Source organism: Malaya genurostris, chromosome 2 (genome assembly GCF_030247185.1).
Source record: "Malaya genurostris strain Urasoe2022 chromosome 2, Malgen_1.1, whole genome shotgun sequence".
Classification (NCBI taxonomy): domain Eukaryota; kingdom Metazoa; phylum Arthropoda; class Insecta; order Diptera; family Culicidae; genus Malaya; species Malaya genurostris.
Window position 1 is genome coordinate 25,552,587 of NC_080571.1, and position 20,753 is coordinate 25,573,339.

General features: G+C 38.0%; 2 protein-coding genes across 3 annotated transcripts; both read left to right on the forward strand.

Annotated features, from left to right (window-relative positions):
* The first annotated feature begins 2,335 nt into the window (after positions 1-2,335).
* Positions 2,336-12,383, forward strand: LOC131427218 (solute carrier family 25 member 3-like). 2 transcript variants are annotated; one of them, XM_058590207.1, is made up of 4 exons: positions 2,336-2,466; positions 3,432-3,858; positions 11,423-11,763; positions 11,845-12,383. In XM_058590207.1, the coding sequence occupies exons 2-4, from the start codon at positions 3,493-3,495 to the stop codon at positions 12,188-12,190; spliced, it is 1,053 nt and encodes a 350-aa protein (XP_058446190.1). In that variant the 5' UTR covers positions 2,336-2,466; positions 3,432-3,492; the 3' UTR covers positions 12,191-12,383. The 2 variants fall into 2 exon arrangements, with proteins under 2 accessions (XP_058446190.1, XP_058446189.1); XM_058590206.1 differs by having other exon boundaries at positions 2,338-2,466; positions 3,428-3,858.
* A 203-nt stretch (positions 12,384-12,586) lies between these two features.
* On the forward strand, positions 12,587-15,643 carry LOC131427219 (solute carrier family 25 member 3-like). Its single transcript, XM_058590208.1, has 4 exons — positions 12,587-12,746; positions 13,548-13,933; positions 14,544-14,884; positions 14,947-15,643. The coding sequence occupies exons 2-4, from the start codon at positions 13,574-13,576 to the stop codon at positions 15,290-15,292; spliced, it is 1,047 nt and encodes a 348-aa protein (XP_058446191.1). The 5' UTR covers positions 12,587-12,746; positions 13,548-13,573; the 3' UTR covers positions 15,293-15,643.
* Positions 15,644-20,753: the final 5,110 nt, after the last annotated feature.

Here is a 20,753-nt window from a genome sequence, read left to right on the forward strand (position 1 = left end):
ATAAAGGATAGTAGTTTGTGTAGTAGTTCTATGTAAGAAAACATAACTTCATATAACAACGATACAAGATCGAGACAGGGTCGCCACATTTAAAATTTATTTTTAGGAGAAAAATGTGAATTTTTAGAAACCAGAACTTTTATAATGATGTAGTTGAAAATTCGTTGGAAGAGATTTTTGCGTTGAAGCGTTTCGGAATAATTTAATGAAAAAAAATAAAAATCCAATCTGAAAGTGATAGCTCTTTTTGGTATATTTTCTCTTTCGTATTTTAATAAGTAAATGTCAGTCTCTCTTTTTTTACTACCTTACATAATGACCAAAGCCATCATCTATCCATTATCAGAAGAAATTTTAGAATGTTGCTCCCAAATTTATTTTTATTTATAACAATTTTTATTCAGGCCAATTTGCGTATAGCTTTACGTGGCCGATTCACCCATGTTTTTGTTACATAATATAAATTTTTTATTGTTGGATCTCGTTGTCACCCTTCTTCTAGGGGGAGAGGAGCTTCCATTTCCTTCTAGCGAAGATTGGAGGTCATTTTATCCGTTGCTCATATCATCCATTGCTACATAATTGGAATTGTGAGTGGTTTCCGTTTCCTTGTTTTCATTGTTGATCGCAGTCTTGGGTTCATTTGCGGTTGCTGTAGATGCGCTTTGTACATTGATTGCAGTTGATAGTTGGTTAGATGGTGAAGGTGATTTTGAAACAGGAGCACTGCACTCACTAGTTTCCGTTGTTGGGTGGTTGTCCTTGTTTTTGTTTGTTTTGTTTGTTTTCGCAGTTTCAGTGCAAGGTTTGCCGTAGTGTGCAGGTTGTTCACAAAACTGACATGTAACCAATTGATTTTCATACGTAATCAACGTTTTACACGGATGTATCCCGTCTTGACCACAAATGATGTAAGATGGAATTGCTTTACGTAGTTGCATACGTACCACTCGCACGCCATTCCGGATACCCGGGAAAAAATTCCGCCATACTTCCTTTTCGATGGAAAGAACTTCACCGTACTGCGACATACATTCCCGAACATACCCCTCGCTGGTCTGCAGGGGAAGGTCATGCACGCGTACTTCTATGGCATTGTCCACCATGTACACAGGGATTTTATATTTAACATTGTCATGATCAATACTGTGCACCCCGTTATTAACCGAAGCAAATGCAATAGCATCTTTTTCACGTTTAAACATAATGTACACACAGTTCGACGCCTTGTTGAATTGAATCTCACTTACATCATTAACGTTTAGATGCATTCGTTCCTTAAGCAAGATTTCAATTTCGGTTGCTGCAGGTCTAACTTTGCAGCGCTTGAAATCAATACAAATTGAATTTGGCCTTGTAGGCCAAGTTTCAGGCTTTGTTAAATCATATTTGCCCATTTCGTACACTCTATTGTTAACTGCACTGTATTGTCTTTGTTTCTGTCGTCGCGACCGTAAGAAATTTTCGACTGTGTCGTTTGCGATGCGAGCAGGAACTGACCCAAATTTATTTGAAATATCTGTAAAAACAGATTAATCTGTATATGTTGCAACCTTGGAAGAATCGCTACATAGAAGCAGCTTCTATGATTTTATTACTATTGCTAAATGAAAAATATAGATCAGCTTAGGAGCTAACCTTAACGAAAGCGGTCACAAAATGTTTCTGTTTGAAATAAATTATTCAAAATGAAAGAAGATAATGTATTGAGGTGCATTCGGAACAATGTGAAGACAACAAAATTCTACATTTATGAAACGTTTACACTATTGCTGCTTGCAAAGCATGCTGGTGCCAGTATACTGACACGCCAGCAGCTGGCAATGTTTACACTATTGCTGGCAATTTCTTGCTGGTAAAATTTGTAAGAATTATAAACAAGAATGAAATATATCCTTCGAGTACTTAAATCATCATTCTCATTTTTTATATCGATCCACTTTACGCGAACGAATGCTTTTAACTGAGAAAAACATGAAACACGAACGAGAAGTACAGTATTTTCATTCCGTCGCCATCTTGAATTTCTTCACCAGCATCGCTTGCCAGCATGAAATTCAGAGCAGTAAAAAATTATCATGCTGGTCACAACCAGCAGCTGGCAAGCGTTTACATTATGCTGGTAGCGTGCTGGAGCCAATAAACCGGTAGCCAGCAGAAGTGTAAACGGGGCATTAAGTATGAAGTCAATACCCAGGTTTGAACTGATTTTTTTGCGTGCAACTTCATCAGTGCCAGACTCAATCATTCGGAGCGCCCCTCGTTAGCAAACTTTCCAGCGTTCCAATCTATTGAGTTACTGGAGAAACAGTTCTCAAACACGCATACATGCGTTGCTAGAAACGTTGCTTGCGGTGGTGTTGGTATACGAGCAAGTGGTTGAATCAGCAGCGCAAAGCAGAAACAAAGTGGTTCTTTTCCGCCTGCAGTACGTTTATGCCAACAGCTCTTTTCACACATCTTCAGGTAAAAAGTGGTTCTTTTTTAAATTATGTGTAGATTTATCGAAATTTGTTTTGTAAAAAAACTTAAAGCCGCTTCATGCGAATACTACGCTTTATGCGAGTACTACAATTTAGATAAAAGATAAACCGGTAATAGCGAAAAGTGATTCTTTGGAAGTGACAACTAATTGGACTTAAATATATATCGATTGAAATGATTGAGTTTAAAGTGATACGAATTGTTTCTTATAATCGGCATTCAGTTTTCACAAATAAAATCTAACCAAAGTAGAAAATTGCTCTGTTAATGGAATGGAACGTGCGCGCGTGTTTGAAGATATCGTAATGGAGGAATACTGGAAGCTTCTTTTAAATTTGTGATTGATACGATCTGATACAGCCGGTCTGGAAATCGAATTATGTTACGTAAAATAGCGTACGGATAACAATACGCCTTGCAGAAACGATAAAAGTGCACAATTTCATTTCTGTGCTTTCTAGACCAGCCACGTGGCGTAGCCCACTTCAAATGATTTTACATTTTAATTTAATTAGTTACGGCGTGAAGATTTGATGCGGTGAATATGATGGTCGGTTTTTACGTAATTCATAGTCCAAGATCTAAAGAATGCTTATCTTATCGATGTTAAAGCTCAGTAAGTTCCAGAGTTGGAAGTTACAAATACAACTACATTCACTATCTGTTAAGTCAGCGTAATTTTCGTTTGTTTTAGGTGGTCCAAAGTCAAAAGGGGTGTAGTAGAAACGGTCCCTAGAACAAAAATGATAACGGTCCATGCCATTCAACATGATTATAAATTCTAGATTGTTTTTACACGCTATTTTCGAATACTCCTTTGACAATGCACTTTAATTGTATTTATCGTTTCTTTTTTCAATGTTTTATCGATTCAACAATGCTTTGTTACCAACTGGAATATTGTATGCATTTCATTGCACACCCTACACATGACATGGATCAGATAGTGTGAGGCATCGTTCTACCCAGCCCTAGCTAGAAGTAAAGAAGCCAAACAATAGTGACATCATGCTGTCAACCTTCTTGGATGCTGCTCGCAATACTCCCTTTAAATCACCATTCACCAAAGCACAGTGCGATGCGTCCGAGAAGCCTCTAGTAGTTTCCAGTGACCGAACAATTGCAGCCGCTGCATCCAAGCAGGTCGAATTCGGTTCCAACGAATTCTTTGGTCTGTGTGCCCTGAGTGGTATACTGTCCTGTGGTCTAACGCACACGGCCGTCGTTCCTTTGGATTTGGTGAAATGTCGATTGCAGGTCGATGCGGCCAAGTACAAGAACCTGTTTCACGGATTCAAAGTCACAGTAGCAGAGGAAGGTGCCCGCGGTCTAGCGAAAGGATGGGCTCCGACATTCTTCGGATATTCGGCACAGGTGAGTGACACTGGATGTTCACGTGATGCCAATTCATTTTTATTTTCGTGGGGGTTTCATGGTGAGCATCAGCTGACTGCTGTAATGTTGGTTAGATCACATGCTGATGCACCATTCGATAATCTAGAAATCATGATTATTCGGTTTTAATCAGTTGGGAATCCAACGCATCAGTCAAAAATCTTGCATTTTTCAAATGTTGCGCGCTGAATGTGGCGCCTAGACATCAACATTAGTAATGCTACATTAGTATTTGTTTCCTAGTGTTGGTAACAGTAAGCTTTCCAGATAGTAGAATTAACCTTGATTTTTCTGCCGTCATTTTATCTCCATTTACGAATGACGCCGGGCGTCGTGGAACTAGTAGTATTGGGTGGGGTTGTTTCCATTCGATATTCATTACGTAATCATCTACTTTTACACGGATGCAAAAGTGGATGATGTGTGTTTGTTCGCAAGACTATTTAGATCAAATTTTTCAACAATGTGAAAAAAATTGAAGCGTAGGATAAAGTGGGGGAGAGATGCCGAATTTTTTTTTCAAATTAAGATAAAATGAACAAGTAGTAACGAATATTTTTAAAAATACTACAAGTATCACTCATTTTTTGAGTGGTAGGTAAGTGTTATATTTGCTACTTGGTAACATTTTTTGTACAGGATGTTGGATCGAAAACTGAGAATAAACTGAAAAATTTCTACTGGTTATTCTTTGACACATTTCATGACTGCTAAATTTTCGGTTAACCACTGATTTCAGCCTTCCTTTTATATTGAGCTGGCATTCTGGATTCTGTAAAAAAAACTACAAGGATCAGCCCCATGGGGTTGTTCTAGCCATTGATGTGAAACAAGGCAATCAAAATTTCTAATGATCTACAATCAAACAGTTCAATCAATAGTCACGCTTTTGAATCCGCAATTGCACGAGAGTCTGCTTAGATTGATCTCGATTAGGAACCAACACCGAACATTGTTCGGTTTATAGCCAACGAAATTACACTAATATCCCAAATGTATGCAATGAAGCTTCTCTTCGCACAAGCTGTTCAAGTTTTGTATGCAAGCAGTTATTTTTATAGCGTTAAGTTTCTCTACCATTCTGCGATTTCGGTTGAAGCGATAAACTTTTTCTCATTATCAATCGAGTTCATCTTATATAAATTAGAAACTAATCTTAGGCACTCAAAATTTACCCTGGGTAGTTGCCGATTTTTCAGGCGAAATGACATAACATGGAATTTCATCCGAGCTTGCATGACACAAGATCAGAGCATACCAATTAAAGCTTCAAATCGTTTTATGGCACTTTTTGTCCTTCTGTTTAGCAACAACCTACGTCTGGCAAGCTACATGTAGGACTGAAACGTTAGCTATAATTTCGCTTATATTTATAGATTCGCGTGCTTCCAACAGCTTCGCTTTTGATTCGATTGACCAATCAGAGCGATGCTTTCCCTTTGATATATCGCTTACTCCTTCAAAGCCGTCGTCTATGGCAGGGAAATCCGGTATGTCGGAGACCTTTAGCAGACAAAATAGGACATTGCTCGCTACTAATAAAAATTTCAATCATATATAATTGAAAATACGTGGCTTGATACATTCAAATCGAATCTTAGAAATATTTCCAATCAAATAATGAAATAATATTAATAATTGATACAAAATATACTGAGCTGTAACTTGATCACATTTCTACGTGTATTTTTCCTTGAGTTTCTGATTTGCACCCTTATATAGAAAATAAAGATGTGTTCCACATAAAAAAAGACAACAGACATCCCTTACCCACATATAAAAAAATTGAGTGCTGCTTGTATTATTTTTGGGAATATTCGCAGTAACGGTTCGTTACTTCCTGTTTAATTTATATTAATTTGAAAAAAAGTTCGGCACAAAATAAAACATTCTTCGATCAATTTTTTGAGTATTAGACGCTCGTTTCATATTGAGAAAGCGATTTTTCCATAGTTTTTGTGCGGTGTCTACCGATTTTGTTGGTATAGACGCCGCTTTACTCAAAACGACGATGGAAAACAAATGCCAGGGATTGTAAAAGATAACGTTCTGTCACGAAGATAGGTTATGTTTTTATTTTGAGAAGGATTTGGAAAGAAATACCATCTAGAGCACTTCTTTAACTAGAAAACTAGAAACTCTAAAATGCGACGAATCTCCCAGAACGGGATCTCACCCCACGTCACCCTATAAGGAGCAAAATATTCGTTCATTATAATCCCGTTCAAAACAATATTGCTGTATAAAATGTTCAAAACGACGTATGTAACAATGAGAGATTCTCTTTGTTTACTTCCTCTTTCGATTATTGCGAAATATTCCTGCTTTTTTCGGTAATTTCTCCAGAGCAGATTAAAAGATGATTGCTTTAGTTATTATTATTGGTAAATGATTGGAGAGAAGGATTGCTAAGAGTGCCGTAATAATCAAAAGAGAAAGTAAACAAAGAGAATCTCTCATTGTTACATACGTCGTTTTGAACATTTTATACAGATTGTATAATTTCTTTTGTATCTTTCCCTTTATTGTGAATTTAATTGATATTCATAAAATTGTATCAAAAAGCCGTGCAGGTTCAAATTCGCGCTAACCACAAAATATAAAAATTACTAACATTTTCATACCATTTGTGAAATGTAATCTGCTATTCAAGACCAAAGTTTAAGCGATATAAGGTTGAAAATTTATGTGTGAAAGACAAAGGACGTCAACCTAAAAAATTGAAGATGCCGAATTGCAATGATTGTTGAACGAACCCAAACCTAACAACAAATTGCGAAGAAGTTAAGCATAAGTTACCGAGCCATTTTCTGTTCGTCTGGGATAGATTCAGGAGATCGGAAAATGGATTCCTCATGAGCTGAACGATGAACAAACGGAAAAACAATAAACGCTAAGCGAAGTTTTGTTTTCTTGATATAAAAAAAAAGAGTTTGCTTCACCAGATCGTGACGGGAGATGGAAAATGGGAGTCTCAAGCACAGAAAATCATGAATCGACCCTGCACAAACATCGGCATCAACAGCAAAACTAAATAGTTTCGAAACATTACAGAAATACATTAGATCCATCATCAACGCGTATGTAGTTTACGCTTTTCAGTTTTGTATAATTAATTAACATATATTGATCATACCGATATATCCAGTGTCCTAATTCTCACCTTTCGTATCCAATCCTTTAGTCTTCGAAACCAGTCAATTAAACCCTTGGGACCCTTGATATTGAACAACTTAGGCTTATTTGAAAGCTACAATGTGGTTATGGATCAAGTTTGGCAGATTTATGACGAACATTTTCGGTCCGGTTGATGTAATCTTATATAATTCGAAAGACAGACTTGTTTGAAAGCTACTATTAGGTTATTAGATAAGCTCACAATACTAATGGTTGTGGATGGAATATTATAAATGTTTTAACAAGACTATTTAAATGTCAAGAAAAAATCATTATCACACCACTAGGTGGATTGAGAAGAGTTTTTGCCTTTCTCGCATAGAAAGGCTATGCAACTATTGTGAAAACCGACTATTGAACCCAGGTTCGAGTGTCATATACCATTTGACTCACTAGATTTCTGTTTGAGCTGTTAGTAGAATATTCTCACTAATAGTACTGTTGTTGTACCGTTTAATTCCACTATTTCACGTCATTACACTCTCACAAAGTCACTATTTTCACGAAAGTTTTACAAGTTCAATTTAAGTTCAATTTACATCCTTCAGTGTATCGGTTTTATAAGTTTATTATTCGACTTAGTTCGTCGAGCATGCAAAATGTCAGTGTGTATGTAAGAAGAATGTGCACTCGATTTTCTCGGAGATTGCTGGACCGATTTTAACAACCGCCTGCTATTGAATTTTACTTGTATCAAACCTCTGGTTCGAGAGTAACGAGGTAAAATGTGCCAAAAATTAAAAAAAGCGCTTGATTTTCTCAAAGACCGCTGAACCAATTTTTACAAGCTTATGTTCAAATGAAAGGTCTTACTATCCCATAGAACCCGATCAGATTTCATCCGGATACGACTTCTGGAATTAATAAGTATGAAACATTCAATTTTTATACATGACACTACAAATCAAGTAAAATACTTTCAACTAGTGATCAAATTCTTGAATTGAACAGGTTATGTTAGTTACACCAAACCAAATACACTAATTTAGGGTGTACCAGATCTTCGTTCCCGGTTCCGAAAAAAGCGATCGTGTACTCCGGGGGTTCCCAAAGTGGTCGATATAGACCCCTTGGGGTCGATATCCTTTTTGCGGGGGTCGACGTAAACGAGAACTGACTATAGGGGTCGGCGAGGTTTAGAAATTAACCCCCTGTTGTTTGATATAAGTTGTTATTTGAAATATTTACGCAAAAAGCTGTATTTATTTGACCATTCGTAAGTATTTCACATCAATATAAAAAAAGCAAGAAATTGAATTTTCAAAGGAATTTGTTGATGGGGGTCTGAGGCCTAAGTTAATTTTAGTAAAGGGGTCCATGACCCAAAATAGTTTGGGAACCCCCCAACTAGGAATTCACTTCAATTTTTCCGAAACGGAAGGGCCAATTTTCACTAACTTAGATTCAAATGAAAGGTATTTTGTTCCCATAAGTAAGTGAAGAATTTTGTCCGGATCCGACTTCCGATTCCGGAAATACAGGGTTAAGTGTATACTAAATTGCAAACCGTCATTTAGAGCGATATTACAAAAAGGAGAAAGGAACTCTAAATTGCTCAAAATTGTTTCAATTTATAGATCACACTGTTTGCCGATCAAACGACCCGATTGCAGCTATGCCGGTGCCAAGTTCCAGGTTACGAAAGTCCCTGAAATAGTAGCAGTCAAAAACGATACTCTCTTCAAATGTCACACATAGAAAAGTTCACATCTTTATAGATGCACATAAAAGGAGCGTCGCGATTCACTTACATTCACAATTCAAAGCATGCGAAAATAAGTTATATCATTAATTTCACAGTTAATTTAGCTGAAGCTTACATCGATAAAGACGCAAAATTTATTTATTTATTTATTTATTTATTGTAAAATCAACAGACACGATGTGGTCCTAATGATTAATTCTAATACTATGTAAGAATTTGGTCCTTGTTTTATGCCGTGAAAGATTGAAGTCGAACTCAGATGATACTCGATTGAATGACCGTTGTAAGCCGATAATCGCACCGTTTATCCCGTAGTTAGTGCGGCGTAAAGGAAGTCGAAGAAAAGCGTTATTGCGGAGAACTCGAGGACGAACATTGATGTTGATTTCACGGAGCAAAGTGGGCAGTCGATTCTATCATTCAAAACGTCTGCTATCATTAAAGCACGCGATAGCTCCCGTCTTACTTGCAGTGTGTCTAGACCGATTAGCAATCCGCGACTTTCATAGCTCGGTAGTTGATGAGGATTGGTCCAAGGTAAACGGCGAAGAGCGAATCGAACGAATCTACGTTGACTCCACTCGATTCTATTAACGCCATTGAGGTAGTGAGGGTTCCAAACAGCTGAACAATATTTCAGAGTAGAGCGAACGAGTGAACAGTATAGGGATTTCAAGCAGTAAACATCCGTAAAATGCTTAGCCATGCTCATCACGAATCCAAGGCAGCGAGAAGCTTTAGCCACAATGTAGTTGGTGTGTTGCCTGAATGTTAACTGCTCGTCAAGAAAAACGCCGAGGTCCTTGATGCACGTCGATCTACCAATCATGAATCGCTCAATAAAGTATTCGAATTTCAAAGGCACTTTTTTTCTCGTAAACGTTATGATCGAACATTTTTCTGGATTAACGGTCATGTGATTCAATTTGCACCAATCCGAAAAGATTGCCAATTGTCGCTGAAGAAACGTCGCATCCTCTAAGGTGCGAATAACACGGTAGATCTTGAGGTCATCTGCAAAAGATATGCGCGGTCCTTCCAGAGAAAAATTATCTTCGTTAAAGTAAAGCAAGAAGATCAAAGGGCCGAGATGGCTTCACTGCGGAATTCCAGATGTTGCAACAAATTCTTCCGAAGCACAATCATCAATTTTAACCACAAGATGACGATTCCTGAGATATGATTGTATCCATCGAAGGACGTTTGTACCAAAACCAAGTCGATCCAGTTTTGCTATTGTGATGTCATGGTTAATTTTATCGAAGGCGAGGGAAAGATCGGTATAGATTACGTCCGTCTGAAAACCATTTGACATGGCGGTGGTCACGTAAGATGTAAAGGATAATAGATTGGTGGTTGTGGAGCGCTTAGGCATAAACCCATGTTGGGAATCATCGATATACTGCTTGCAATGATTGAAAATTGGAGTCAGTATTACTTTTTCGAACAGCTTGGGGATAGCGCTTATACAAGTTATACCACGGTAGTTGTTTACATCTCTTTTGTCTCCTTTCTTGTAGACCGGAAACATAAATGAAGCTTTCCATAAGTTGGGGAACACTCCCGTAGCTAGTGACATATTAAATAAACGGCAAAGGGGGGCAATTAACCCGGTTGAACATTTCTTTAAGATATGGTATGGCGTCTGGGCCTGCAGAGGTGGAAGCCTTCATACCAACGATTGCCGTTTGTATCGATTCCTCGTCTATATTGATCGAGTGCAAAGCATAATTGGATACAGGAACATTATTCGCGGCGCGTGCTATTTCCTGCGGAGATAGAAAATTGCAATTGATCTCCGAATTGCATTTGTGATGGCAAACCGAATTCTTTTCTTTGCTCATTAACATGCTTCCAGAAAGCTCTCGGGTTAGATTTCATTGTACGTTGTATATTATTTAAATAACGTGCATGGCAACGCTTCGCGGTTTTTTTGTATATCTGATTTATCTTCACATAACGATTTCGCAGAACATATCCACCATGTTTGGAGTATTGTTTCAGAGCAGCTCTTTTGGAAGTTTTCAAATGTCTTAATTCAACAGTTTGCCACGGCGGATGCCGAGAATTTCGTCTGGACCGTTTTGGTACGAAGTAATCAATCGCATACATCAAAACATTACAAAAGGTCTGAACAGCGGCGTTGACATTATTTTTACATGTTAGTAGATGTAATATGGTGTCATTACCGCAGAAATTAATTTTTTTCTAAGAGTGTAGGTACATGGAAAAGCATGAGATGGGAACTTGGGAACACCTAATATTTCTACGTAGCTCTGCTGAACGTCCACGCATTTTGGAACAAAGTGATGGAAAGAAATAAAAATCTCAAAATCTGTGATGGTTCAGATTTTTTATTCACCAAATGCGGCAAAAACACAATTTTCTTCCCTCAGCCTAGAGGTTCTTTTCGTAAACCAAACAATAATCCTGTCCTCAAATTGAATGGTCTGTAATTGTCATGGTTTTATACAGCGTAAAATTTACGAATGACTTTCACGCAGATGAATTCCAGGCGAAGGGTAATATATATTTTAAATTTTTATATCCTCTTATAAACTGGTCGCAAATCTTACTCTTTTAAGAAACCATTCCACCAATGTTCCAATAAATTTAGCACGTAGAAGAAGTACTTACCAGCAATGAATTTCTGTTCCACAGGGCGCCTTCAAGTTCGGTCTCTATGAGGTGTTCAAAATACAGTACGCCAACATGATTGGCGAGGAGAATGCATATCTGTACCGTACCTGGTTGTATTTGGGTGCGTCCGCCTCGGCGGAATTCTTCGCGGATATTGCGTTGGCACCGCTGGAGGCAGCTAAGGTCAAAATTCAAACCACCGCCGGATATGCTAACAACATGCGTCAAGCTTTTCCCAAAATGATGGGCGAGGAAGGCATCACCGCTTTCTACAAAGGATTGGTTCCGCTCTGGTGTCGCCAAATCCCGTATACAATGATGAAGTTTGCCTGTTTCGAACGTACCGTCGAACTTCTGTACAAGTAAGTAGCTTCCGTCGCAGCCATCTCTAATGGCAACTTAGCGCAGACCTTGATCTCCAATTTATGTTTTGTTTTCTGCAGACACGTTGTACCGAAGCCACGTGCCGATTGCAGCAAGGGTGAACAGCTGGTGGTTACGTTCGCTGCCGGTTACATTGCCGGAGTGTTCTGTGCCGTTGTGTCCCATCCGGCTGATGTAGTAGTGTCCAAGTTGAACCAGGCGAAGGGATCCAGTGCCATCGATGTCGCCAAGAAGCTCGGATTCATGGGAATGTGGCACGGATTGATGCCACGTATCATTATGATCGGTACGCTGACCGCACTGCAGTGGTTCATATACGATGGCTGTAAAGTGGCTCTTTCGCTTCCACGCCCACCCCCACCGGAGATGCCAGAATCGCTCAAGAAGAAGCTGGGAGTGGAATAAATAACCGCAATGTGCTTGCGTGTGCGGGTGTGGCTGGTGCTAACCAACCGACAGACATGTGATTAGAGATTAATGTTTTATCGAATTGAAAGTAAGATCAACAGTGTGACATACGGGTTGGACGTGTTTTGCGAAACTACAACTATCAAGATCAACGTAATAAAACCGAGAATTGTTCAACCGTTACTAATAACATTATCGTTATCGTTTAGATGAGAACCACCCTCGCTGTGCCACTTTGATGCTTCCCATGTGGTGGAAAATCGTAGCAATCTGTCAAGGGGTGAGAAAATTCTCACTCGTGACTGGTGCATCGTTCTGTGCAGTCTTTCTCTCTTGCTCTCTCTCTCTCTCTCTCTCTCTCTCTCTATCTCTTATTCTACATTCACTCACAGTTTGTCACTGACGGGTGACCGTGCACTACTCAAGAAAAATCTTCTGCAGCGAGCCACACTCGCGAATCAAATTTTGTACAGGCACCAGCGTGTGAGGCTGCCCCGATCCGTGTGTGACGTACCGTGCGTGTGTGACAGTGAACTACTGAGAGCAGAGCAAGGTAATGAAGGCAAGGTGGAAAATTTGGTTTTTTTTCCTTAGGGTGGAAAATCGGGCAAGATTTCGAACAATCAAGCTAATTTTTGCTGGATACAGTAAAAGGGACGGATGTCAGTCGCTAGCGGTGGCTGCGAAAGTGCAAAAATATGGGTAATCAACTGAAATAAATTCTCGGGAGGAAGTAAATTTATTATGTAATGGACGGGAGAACGGGAACAGTTGGTCTAGGTGTTGAGGATAAGCTAAGAAAAAAAAACAATTGATTATGGAAATTTATTTTACGGTACGGAAGATCTGGTGAAATTTGGGAATCGCAATTTTCCAGAGCATTCAAATGAAAATCAAGGCCAACTTAGTTTGTGTAATCGTTCCCAAAATTCGATGCGACCACTCGTCAGGTGCACTATTGAACTATGATCGGAAAATTCTCATCTTCAACCCAAATTAACTATTTTTAGTTTGAATTGATCTTCAACTTGACACTGCGGTATTCACGCGTTTAACTTCGTAGCTTTTTGGCGCGTGCATTTGATTGCACGCGACTTCTTCGCCACAGAGGTCCATTGTCTTTGACCAATATTTTCTATGTTGTTGTTTAGTAGTTTAAAGGTGAAAAAACTATTTTTAATCCCCCATAACTCTGGTAGATGAAAAAAGTTATGCAACTCGTTGAGTAAGTTGACATTCATTCATTAGTCGTTGTGTTATTGTTTTGTTAGGTAATCAGGCAATAATTAATGTAATGCTTATATGTTTTTACCAAAGACATTAGATAACTTGTGCTATCCTGACCCCATTACAGCATAACTGCAAACTAATCAACCGAAAATGTTCTCCGCACTGTTGGATGCCGCCCGCAACTCCCCCTTCAAGACGCCCTTCACCAAAGCACAGTGCGATGGTGAAAACAAACCGCTGGTAGCTGGTCGTTCGATTGCGGCCGCTGCTACCGAAGAAGTCGAATTTGGTTCCACCAAGTTCTTCGTGCTGTGCGGTCTCGGCGGTATCATCTCGTGCGGTTCGACGCATACCTTCGTCGTGCCGTTGGATTTGGTCAAGTGCCGTCTGCAGGTAGATCAGGCCAAATACAAGAATCTGTTCAACGGCTTCAAGGTTTCCGTCGCCGAGGAAGGTGCCAAGGGCCTGGTTAAGGGATGGGCTCCGACCTTCTTTGGCTATTCGGCACAGGTAAGATTTTAGGACTAAATGACCAAAAACAGCGATCTTTTCGGGGACTGCGAGTCGTTGAGCATCGTATTTCACTATTTCTCATTCAGTCTAGACAATTTTCTATAAGGAATCCCTTAGGATGTGAAGCCATACAATGGATATGAATCAAACTATGATTAGTTGTTTTTTACCAGTTCACATCGGCAGTGTTACGATAGAGAGAGAGAGCGATAAATTGGCAAAATTAATTAAAATAAGTAAGGAAAGCATTGAGACAATCACCCTATATTTATCCGACACAACAAAGTTCCGAGTAATTGAAAAACACAGCTCGAAATCATCGAAGTGTCACTTGTTCCAATCTGAACTAAACACCGACCAAAATTATCACCATGACTCGGGATCGATTACCGTCAATTACTTGATTGCCCTTCGCCTAACGTTAACGTAAAGCTCAGCATCATTTTAATTTCGCAGTTGTACAACGACTTACAATCCCAACGCTCAATTTGTTATCAGTAAAACATGTGACGATTAACGACTTCAACAAAATCATCTAAGCACACGTCTCCGTGTGTCGTGACGGTGTGCGTAATTTACTCCGGCTAATGTAACTTTCTTTCTACAGGGCGCCTTCAAGTTCGGTTTGTACGAAGTGTTTAAGGTGCAGTACGCCAACGTTTTGGGCGAAGAAAATGCGTACCTGTACCGTACCTGGTTGTACTTGGCCGCATCGGCTTCGGCCGAGTTCTTCGCCGATATCGCTTTGTCACCGTTCGAGGCTGCCAAGGTCAAAATTCAGACGACACCCGGATTTGCCAATACGTTGCGTGAGGCAATGCCCAAGATGATGGGCGACGAGGGTGTTGCTGCTTTCTACAAAGGTCTGGTGCCGCTGTGGTGTCGGCAGATTCCGTACACTATGATGAAGTTTGCCTGCTTCGAAAAAACCGTCGAACTGCTGTACCGGTAAGTCAATTGGTTGGAGTTTTCCTACAAATTTTCAAATCTAATCGAGTTTCAATTTTCAGTTATGTCGTACCGAAACCACGAGACCAGTGTAGTAAGGGTGAACAGTTATTGGTGACCTTTGCCGCCGGTTACATTGCTGGAGTGTTCTGTGCCATCGTGTCCCACCCGGCTGATGTTGTTGTGTCTAAGCTGAACCAGGCTAAGGGATCAAGCGCCTTTGATGTCGCCAAGCAGCTCGGATTTATGGGCATGTGGAACGGTTTGATGCCACGTATTATCATGATCGGTACGCTGACCGCGCTGCAATGGTTTATCTATGACGGTGTTAAGGTTGCTCTGTCGATTCCTCGTCCACCACCACCAGAGATGCCAGAATCGTTGAAGAAGAAGCTGGGAGTCCACTAAAGCTCGTACCCCTGTCTCTAATGTCAACTATTTCGTTTCGCTACACAGTCTATTTATAAGCAAAACCAAAATTCTCAAATGAAATGGGAGCCGCGATCGGTCGAGTTCTGTTTTTCAAGAAATTAGGATGATAAAATCATGAATTTAAAAAATAGTTCGGGTATGCGACTCAGTATTGTTGACGGCTTCGATAGGCACAAACACGCATAAACATTCGAATGGAGAATAGTAGTACCAATCTCCGATACGAGTGTATTTGTTTGTTTAGAATAGTTGTACTATAATTCCGTGGTATGCCCTGCCGATTAATAAAAGTGGAAACAGTTCTTCATGGAAGGACTTTATTGAAAATATTGTGAAGTTTTCTTTTGACAGATCACACCATTATACATTGTGCAAAACAATGGACCAAAAAAGAAAAAAATCAGAAATTTTTGTGTGGGGGACAGAGCAGATCGCCTGAGCGCGCCATGCTCGCAAAAAAAAACTATGTCGCTTACGATTTATTCGTAAAATCTGGATATCTTGATGTCGTTGCTTGCAGAAACATTGTAATTTGTCTTTGAATTGAGATAAAATAACAATGAAAACGGGTAGTGTACGTTATTCCTTTCGATTTTATAGGTTTCATCCAACGAATTTCGTTCATGGTGCTTTTCAATAAGATCTAATAAATTGGGGCAAAATAATTATAAAATGATCCCCGAACGGTACCGTGTGGCCAATGTAAGCTATTCCGTTCGATTCATTAGACTTGTTATTCCATAAAAAGATAAATTATTTTAATATACCGCACTCACTTTTCAAGTTACTGAGAATGCCACGGATTCGATATTTCGATCGAATCGAAATACATAATTGAGGATAATGTTTTAAGAAACTCGGAAATTACTGTGCAGTATGGGTAAAGCGAACAACAACGGTAAAGCAACATTACATATCAATTATTTCACGAGTTAAAGAATTCTTCGCGGTTTTATTGATTTTTTTTCCGGGGCTAAATAAATGACTAGATTAAATAAACGACATAAATTAAAAATTAAATCAATGACATTATTAGTAATGATTTTTTTTACGTTGTGTTGCTTTACATGTTAGGAAGCGACATCTATCTCTTAAATTATAATTGCACATATGCAAAACTGGAACATACTCTTAGGCGTACACTTAGCATTGTTTGTAAATGCGTACATTTAGGCTATTGTTATAAATGCGTTCGTTACAAGTCTGATGCAAATTCTCGGTTAATTTTACAAAAGGGCGTATAAGCAAGTGACAGTTTCTCTTTGTTTACTTTCTCTTTTATTAATTACCAAGCGGTTTCCACGTTTATCACTCAACTCTTTGCATGAAATTTTTTTTTTTTTTTATTTTTTATTTTTTTATTTTTTTTTTTAAATAACTATTTATTGGAATATGAGTTAAAATTAAATTATTAAGATTTAAATTGGGTGTTCAGCCACAAGTGGTGACTTTTCAGCCCTGTTATATATATGATTTGGTTATTACCATGAAGACATCATTTGCTTCCGCAATTCTGAGATTTTTGTGTAGGGAAAATTCTAAACCTACTTGTATTGTGTAATGGGGAAAAGGAACTTATATACTAACTTACTAACTAATACAGAGAGCGAATCGATTCAATTGAAGATTGCATCGATTTTTGTCGGAATTTGCTTATAATATTATGTGACATTACATCTAATGGTTCTATATTTGTGAGTCTGTGTAACTCATTTGTACTAAACCAGGGAGGACGCTTCAGAATCATTTTCAGAATTTTATTCTGAATCCTTTGAAGCGTTTTCTTCCTGGTGGAACAACAGCTTGACCAAATTGGTACCGCATAAAGCATGGCTGGTCTGAAAATTTGTTTATAAATTAACAATTTGTTTTTTAGACAGAGCTTAGAATTTCTGTTTATAAGAGGATATAAACATTTAATATATTTATTACACTTTGCCTGGATTCCTTCAATGTGATCCTTGAAAGTGAGTTTTTTGTCATACGTTAAACCTAAGTATTTAGCTTGATCAGACCATGTCAATTCCAAGCCATTCAATTTGAGAATGTGATTATTGTTTGGTTTTAGAAAAGAAGCTCTTGGCTTGTGAGGAAAGATAATTAATTGCGTTTTTGCTGCATTTGGTTTAATTTTCCATTTTGACAGATAATCACTGAAAATATTTAAACTTCTTTGTAGGCGACTGCAGATCACTCTTAGATTTCTACCTGTGGCTAACAGACTTGTGTCGTCACAGAATAGCGATTTCTGACAACCAACGGGTAGATTTGGAAGATCAGAAGTGAAAATATTATACAAGATTGGAGCTACACTCGAACCCTGCGGAACACCGGCTCGTACGGGTAGCAATTCAGATTTACAATTCTGATAGCTAACCTGAAGAGTACGATCAGTTAAATAATTTTGAATCATTTTGATCAAATAAATAGGAAACTGGAAATCGGACATTTTTGCTATTAAACCTTTGTGCCAAACACTGTCGAATGCTTTTTCTATGTCTAGAAGAGCAACTCCAGTGGATAACCCAGAAGATTTATTTGATTTTATCATGTTCGTTACTCTGACAAGTTGATGAGTAGTTGAATGTTCATGACGAAATCCAAACTGCTCTGGTAAAAAAATTGAATTCTCATTTATATGAGTCATCATTCTTAACAAGATAATTTTTTCAAAAAGTTTACTGATAGAAGAAAGTAAGCTAATTGGGCGATAACTTGATGTTTCTGCTGGGTTTTTATCAGGTTTTAGGATAGGAATTACTTTAGCGTTTTTCCATCTTTTTGGGAAGTAAGCTAATGAAAAACACTTGTTGAAAATTTTAACCAGGAGTCTCAAGGCAACATCGGGAAGATTTTTAATAAGAATATTAAAAATTCCATCATTACCAGGAGCCTTCATGTTTTTGAGTTTCCTAATAATTGATTTAATTTCATCAAAATTCGTCTCAAAAATGTCATCGTGTGATAACACTTGGGTTGAAATATGATCATATTTCAGTGAGACTTCATTTTCAATAGGACTCACAACGTTCAAATTAAAATTGTGGACACTCTCGAACTGCTGAGCAAGTTTTTGAGCTTTTTCGCCATTTGTAAGAAGTATTTGATTTCCTTCCTTGAGAGCAGGAATAGGTTTCTGTGGTTTCTTAAGAACCTTAGAAAGTTTCCAGAAAGGTTTAGAATATGGTTTAATTTGTTCAACTTCTTTAGCGAAATTTTCATTTCGCAAAAGAGTAAATCTATGTTTAATTTCTTTTTGTAAATCCTTAACTATGTTTTTCATAGCAGGATCACGAGAACGTTGATATTGTCGTCGACGAACATTCTTCAACCGAATGAGCAGTTGAAGATTGTCATCGATGATAGGAGAATTTAATTTAGTTTGAGCTTTGGGAACTGAAAGATTTCTAGCTTCGATAATATAATGATTCAAATTATCAATTGCTGTGTCGATGTCCGCAGAATTTTCTAAAATAGTTTCATGATCCACATGATTTTCAATGTGAGATCTGTAATCCAACCAATTAGCTCTATGATAGTTGAAAATAGAACTAATTGGATTAATTATAGCTTCGTTGGAAAGTCTGAATGTTACAGGAAGATGATCTGAGTCAAAATCAGCATGAGTAATCGGTTCACTACAAATGTGACTTTGATCTGTTAGAACCAGATCAATTGTAGACGGGTTTTTCACGGAAGAGAAACAAGTAGGATTACTGGGATGAAGAACTGTAAAGTAACCAGCTGAGAGTTGATTATGAAGTATTTTACCATTACTGTTATTTTGCCTACAATTCCACTGAACATGCTTAGCATTTAAGTCCCCTATTACGAAAAATTTCGATCGATATCTTGTAAGTTTTTGCAAATCGCCTTTAAAGAAATTTAATTGTTCGCCGGTGCATTGGAATGGCAAATATGCTCCAGCGATGAAATAAATTCCATGAATGGTTTCAACTTCGATTCCCAAACTTTCAATAACTTTAGTATTGAAAGAAGGTAAAATTCGATGTTTAATTTGCCGTTGGACAAAAATGGCAACTCCACCACCAATTCCAGTAAACCTGTCAAATCGATGAACCACATAATGTGGATTACTTTTCAATTTTACATTTGGTTTAAGAAAAGTTTCTGTCACAATGGCAATATGAATTTTGTGAACTTTGAGAAAATTATAAAATTCATCTTCACTCGATTTCAAAGATCGAGCATTCCAATTTAAAATATTCAAATAATTATTTAACATCACTGTTAAATTTTAAATTCATTATAATATTATTTGCAAATTTCCATCCGATTTGAAATGCTTCAAAAAGTGATGAAGTCGAATTCATTTGGATGATCATTTGAAAAAGTTGATCTTGTAGGTAGATCATTTTATTTTCAGTTATATCGCCTAAATCGACTTCATTTAAAGAAGCGAATGGCATTGAAGGAATATTTGTAGGTAGACTGGCATTAGAAGAAGATGATTTGGCCGGTCTACCTATTAATAAATTGTTTTCGATAGAAGAAGAACTGCCAGGCGGTCCTGTGTTTTGATTATTTACATTAGAAGAAATAGGAGATAGATTTCTACCTAATATACCAGCATAACTGACATTAGAAGAAGATGATGACGAGGTCGATCTACCTGTCAATAAATTGTTTTCGTTAGAAGACGAATTGGCAGGTGCCTTAGAAGAATTTTCAGGTATATTCTGTAAATTTAAGGTCGTTGATTTGACTTGTTGTCTAAGCGAACGAGCGTTTAAAATTTTTTCCCTGACAGGACATTTCAAATAATTGGATTTATGATTTCCATTGCAATTTGAACATGAAAATTTATCAGTGGTTTCATTCATTGGACAAACGTCTTTCGAATGCGATTTACCACAATTCAAACACCGTATATCCATATGACAATTTTTGGTTCCATGACCGAAGCCTTGGCAACGACGACATTGCGTTAAGTTAGCAATACGATTATGCCGTTTATAATGTTCCCAATGAATTTTAATGTGGGAAATGAAACGTACTTTTTCTAAAGTTTTCAAATTGTTTACATCACTTCGATTGAAGTGTATTAGGTAAAGTTCATGGGAAATTCCAGAGCGTGGTTTAGAAGTACCATTCGCTCTTTTTTTCATAAGTATTACTTGGGAAGGGGCAAAACCAAGCAATTCTTTTAGTTCATTTTTAATTTCATCAATACTTTGATCATTTGATAATCCTTTCAAGACAGCCTTGAAGGGTCTGTCTGATTTTATATCATATGAATAAAATTTATGAAGTTTTTCGGACAAATATCGAATAAGACGTTCGTAATCTTCCAATCCATCCACCAAGACTCGACATTCTCCTCTTCGTCCGATTTGAAATGAGACTTTTACTTCCGGGAGAAAAGTAGAAAGCTCAGTACGGAATGCTTTGAAGTCGGAAATCATCACCGTCACTG

Bases quoted from the DNA above. Each gene is read 5' to 3' on its own strand.
- LOC131427218 (XM_058590207.1), top strand. From the start codon at position 3,493: ATGCTGTCAACCTTCTTGGATGCTGCTCGCAATACTCCCTTTAAATCA. The intron at 3,859-11,422 runs GTGAGTGACACT...TCTGTTCCACAG, and splicing joins TCTTCGGATATTCGGCACAG to GGCGCCTTCAAGTTCGGTCT. The intron at 11,764-11,844 runs GTAAGTAGCTTC...TGTTTTCTGCAG, and splicing joins ACCGTCGAACTTCTGTACAA to ACACGTTGTACCGAAGCCAC.
- LOC131427219 (XM_058590208.1), top strand. From the start codon at position 13,574: ATGTTCTCCGCACTGTTGGATGCCGCCCGCAACTCCCCCTTCAAGACG. The intron at 13,934-14,543 runs GTAAGATTTTAG...TTCTTTCTACAG, and splicing joins TCTTTGGCTATTCGGCACAG to GGCGCCTTCAAGTTCGGTTT. The intron at 14,885-14,946 runs GTAAGTCAATTG...TTCAATTTTCAG, and splicing joins ACCGTCGAACTGCTGTACCG to TTATGTCGTACCGAAACCAC.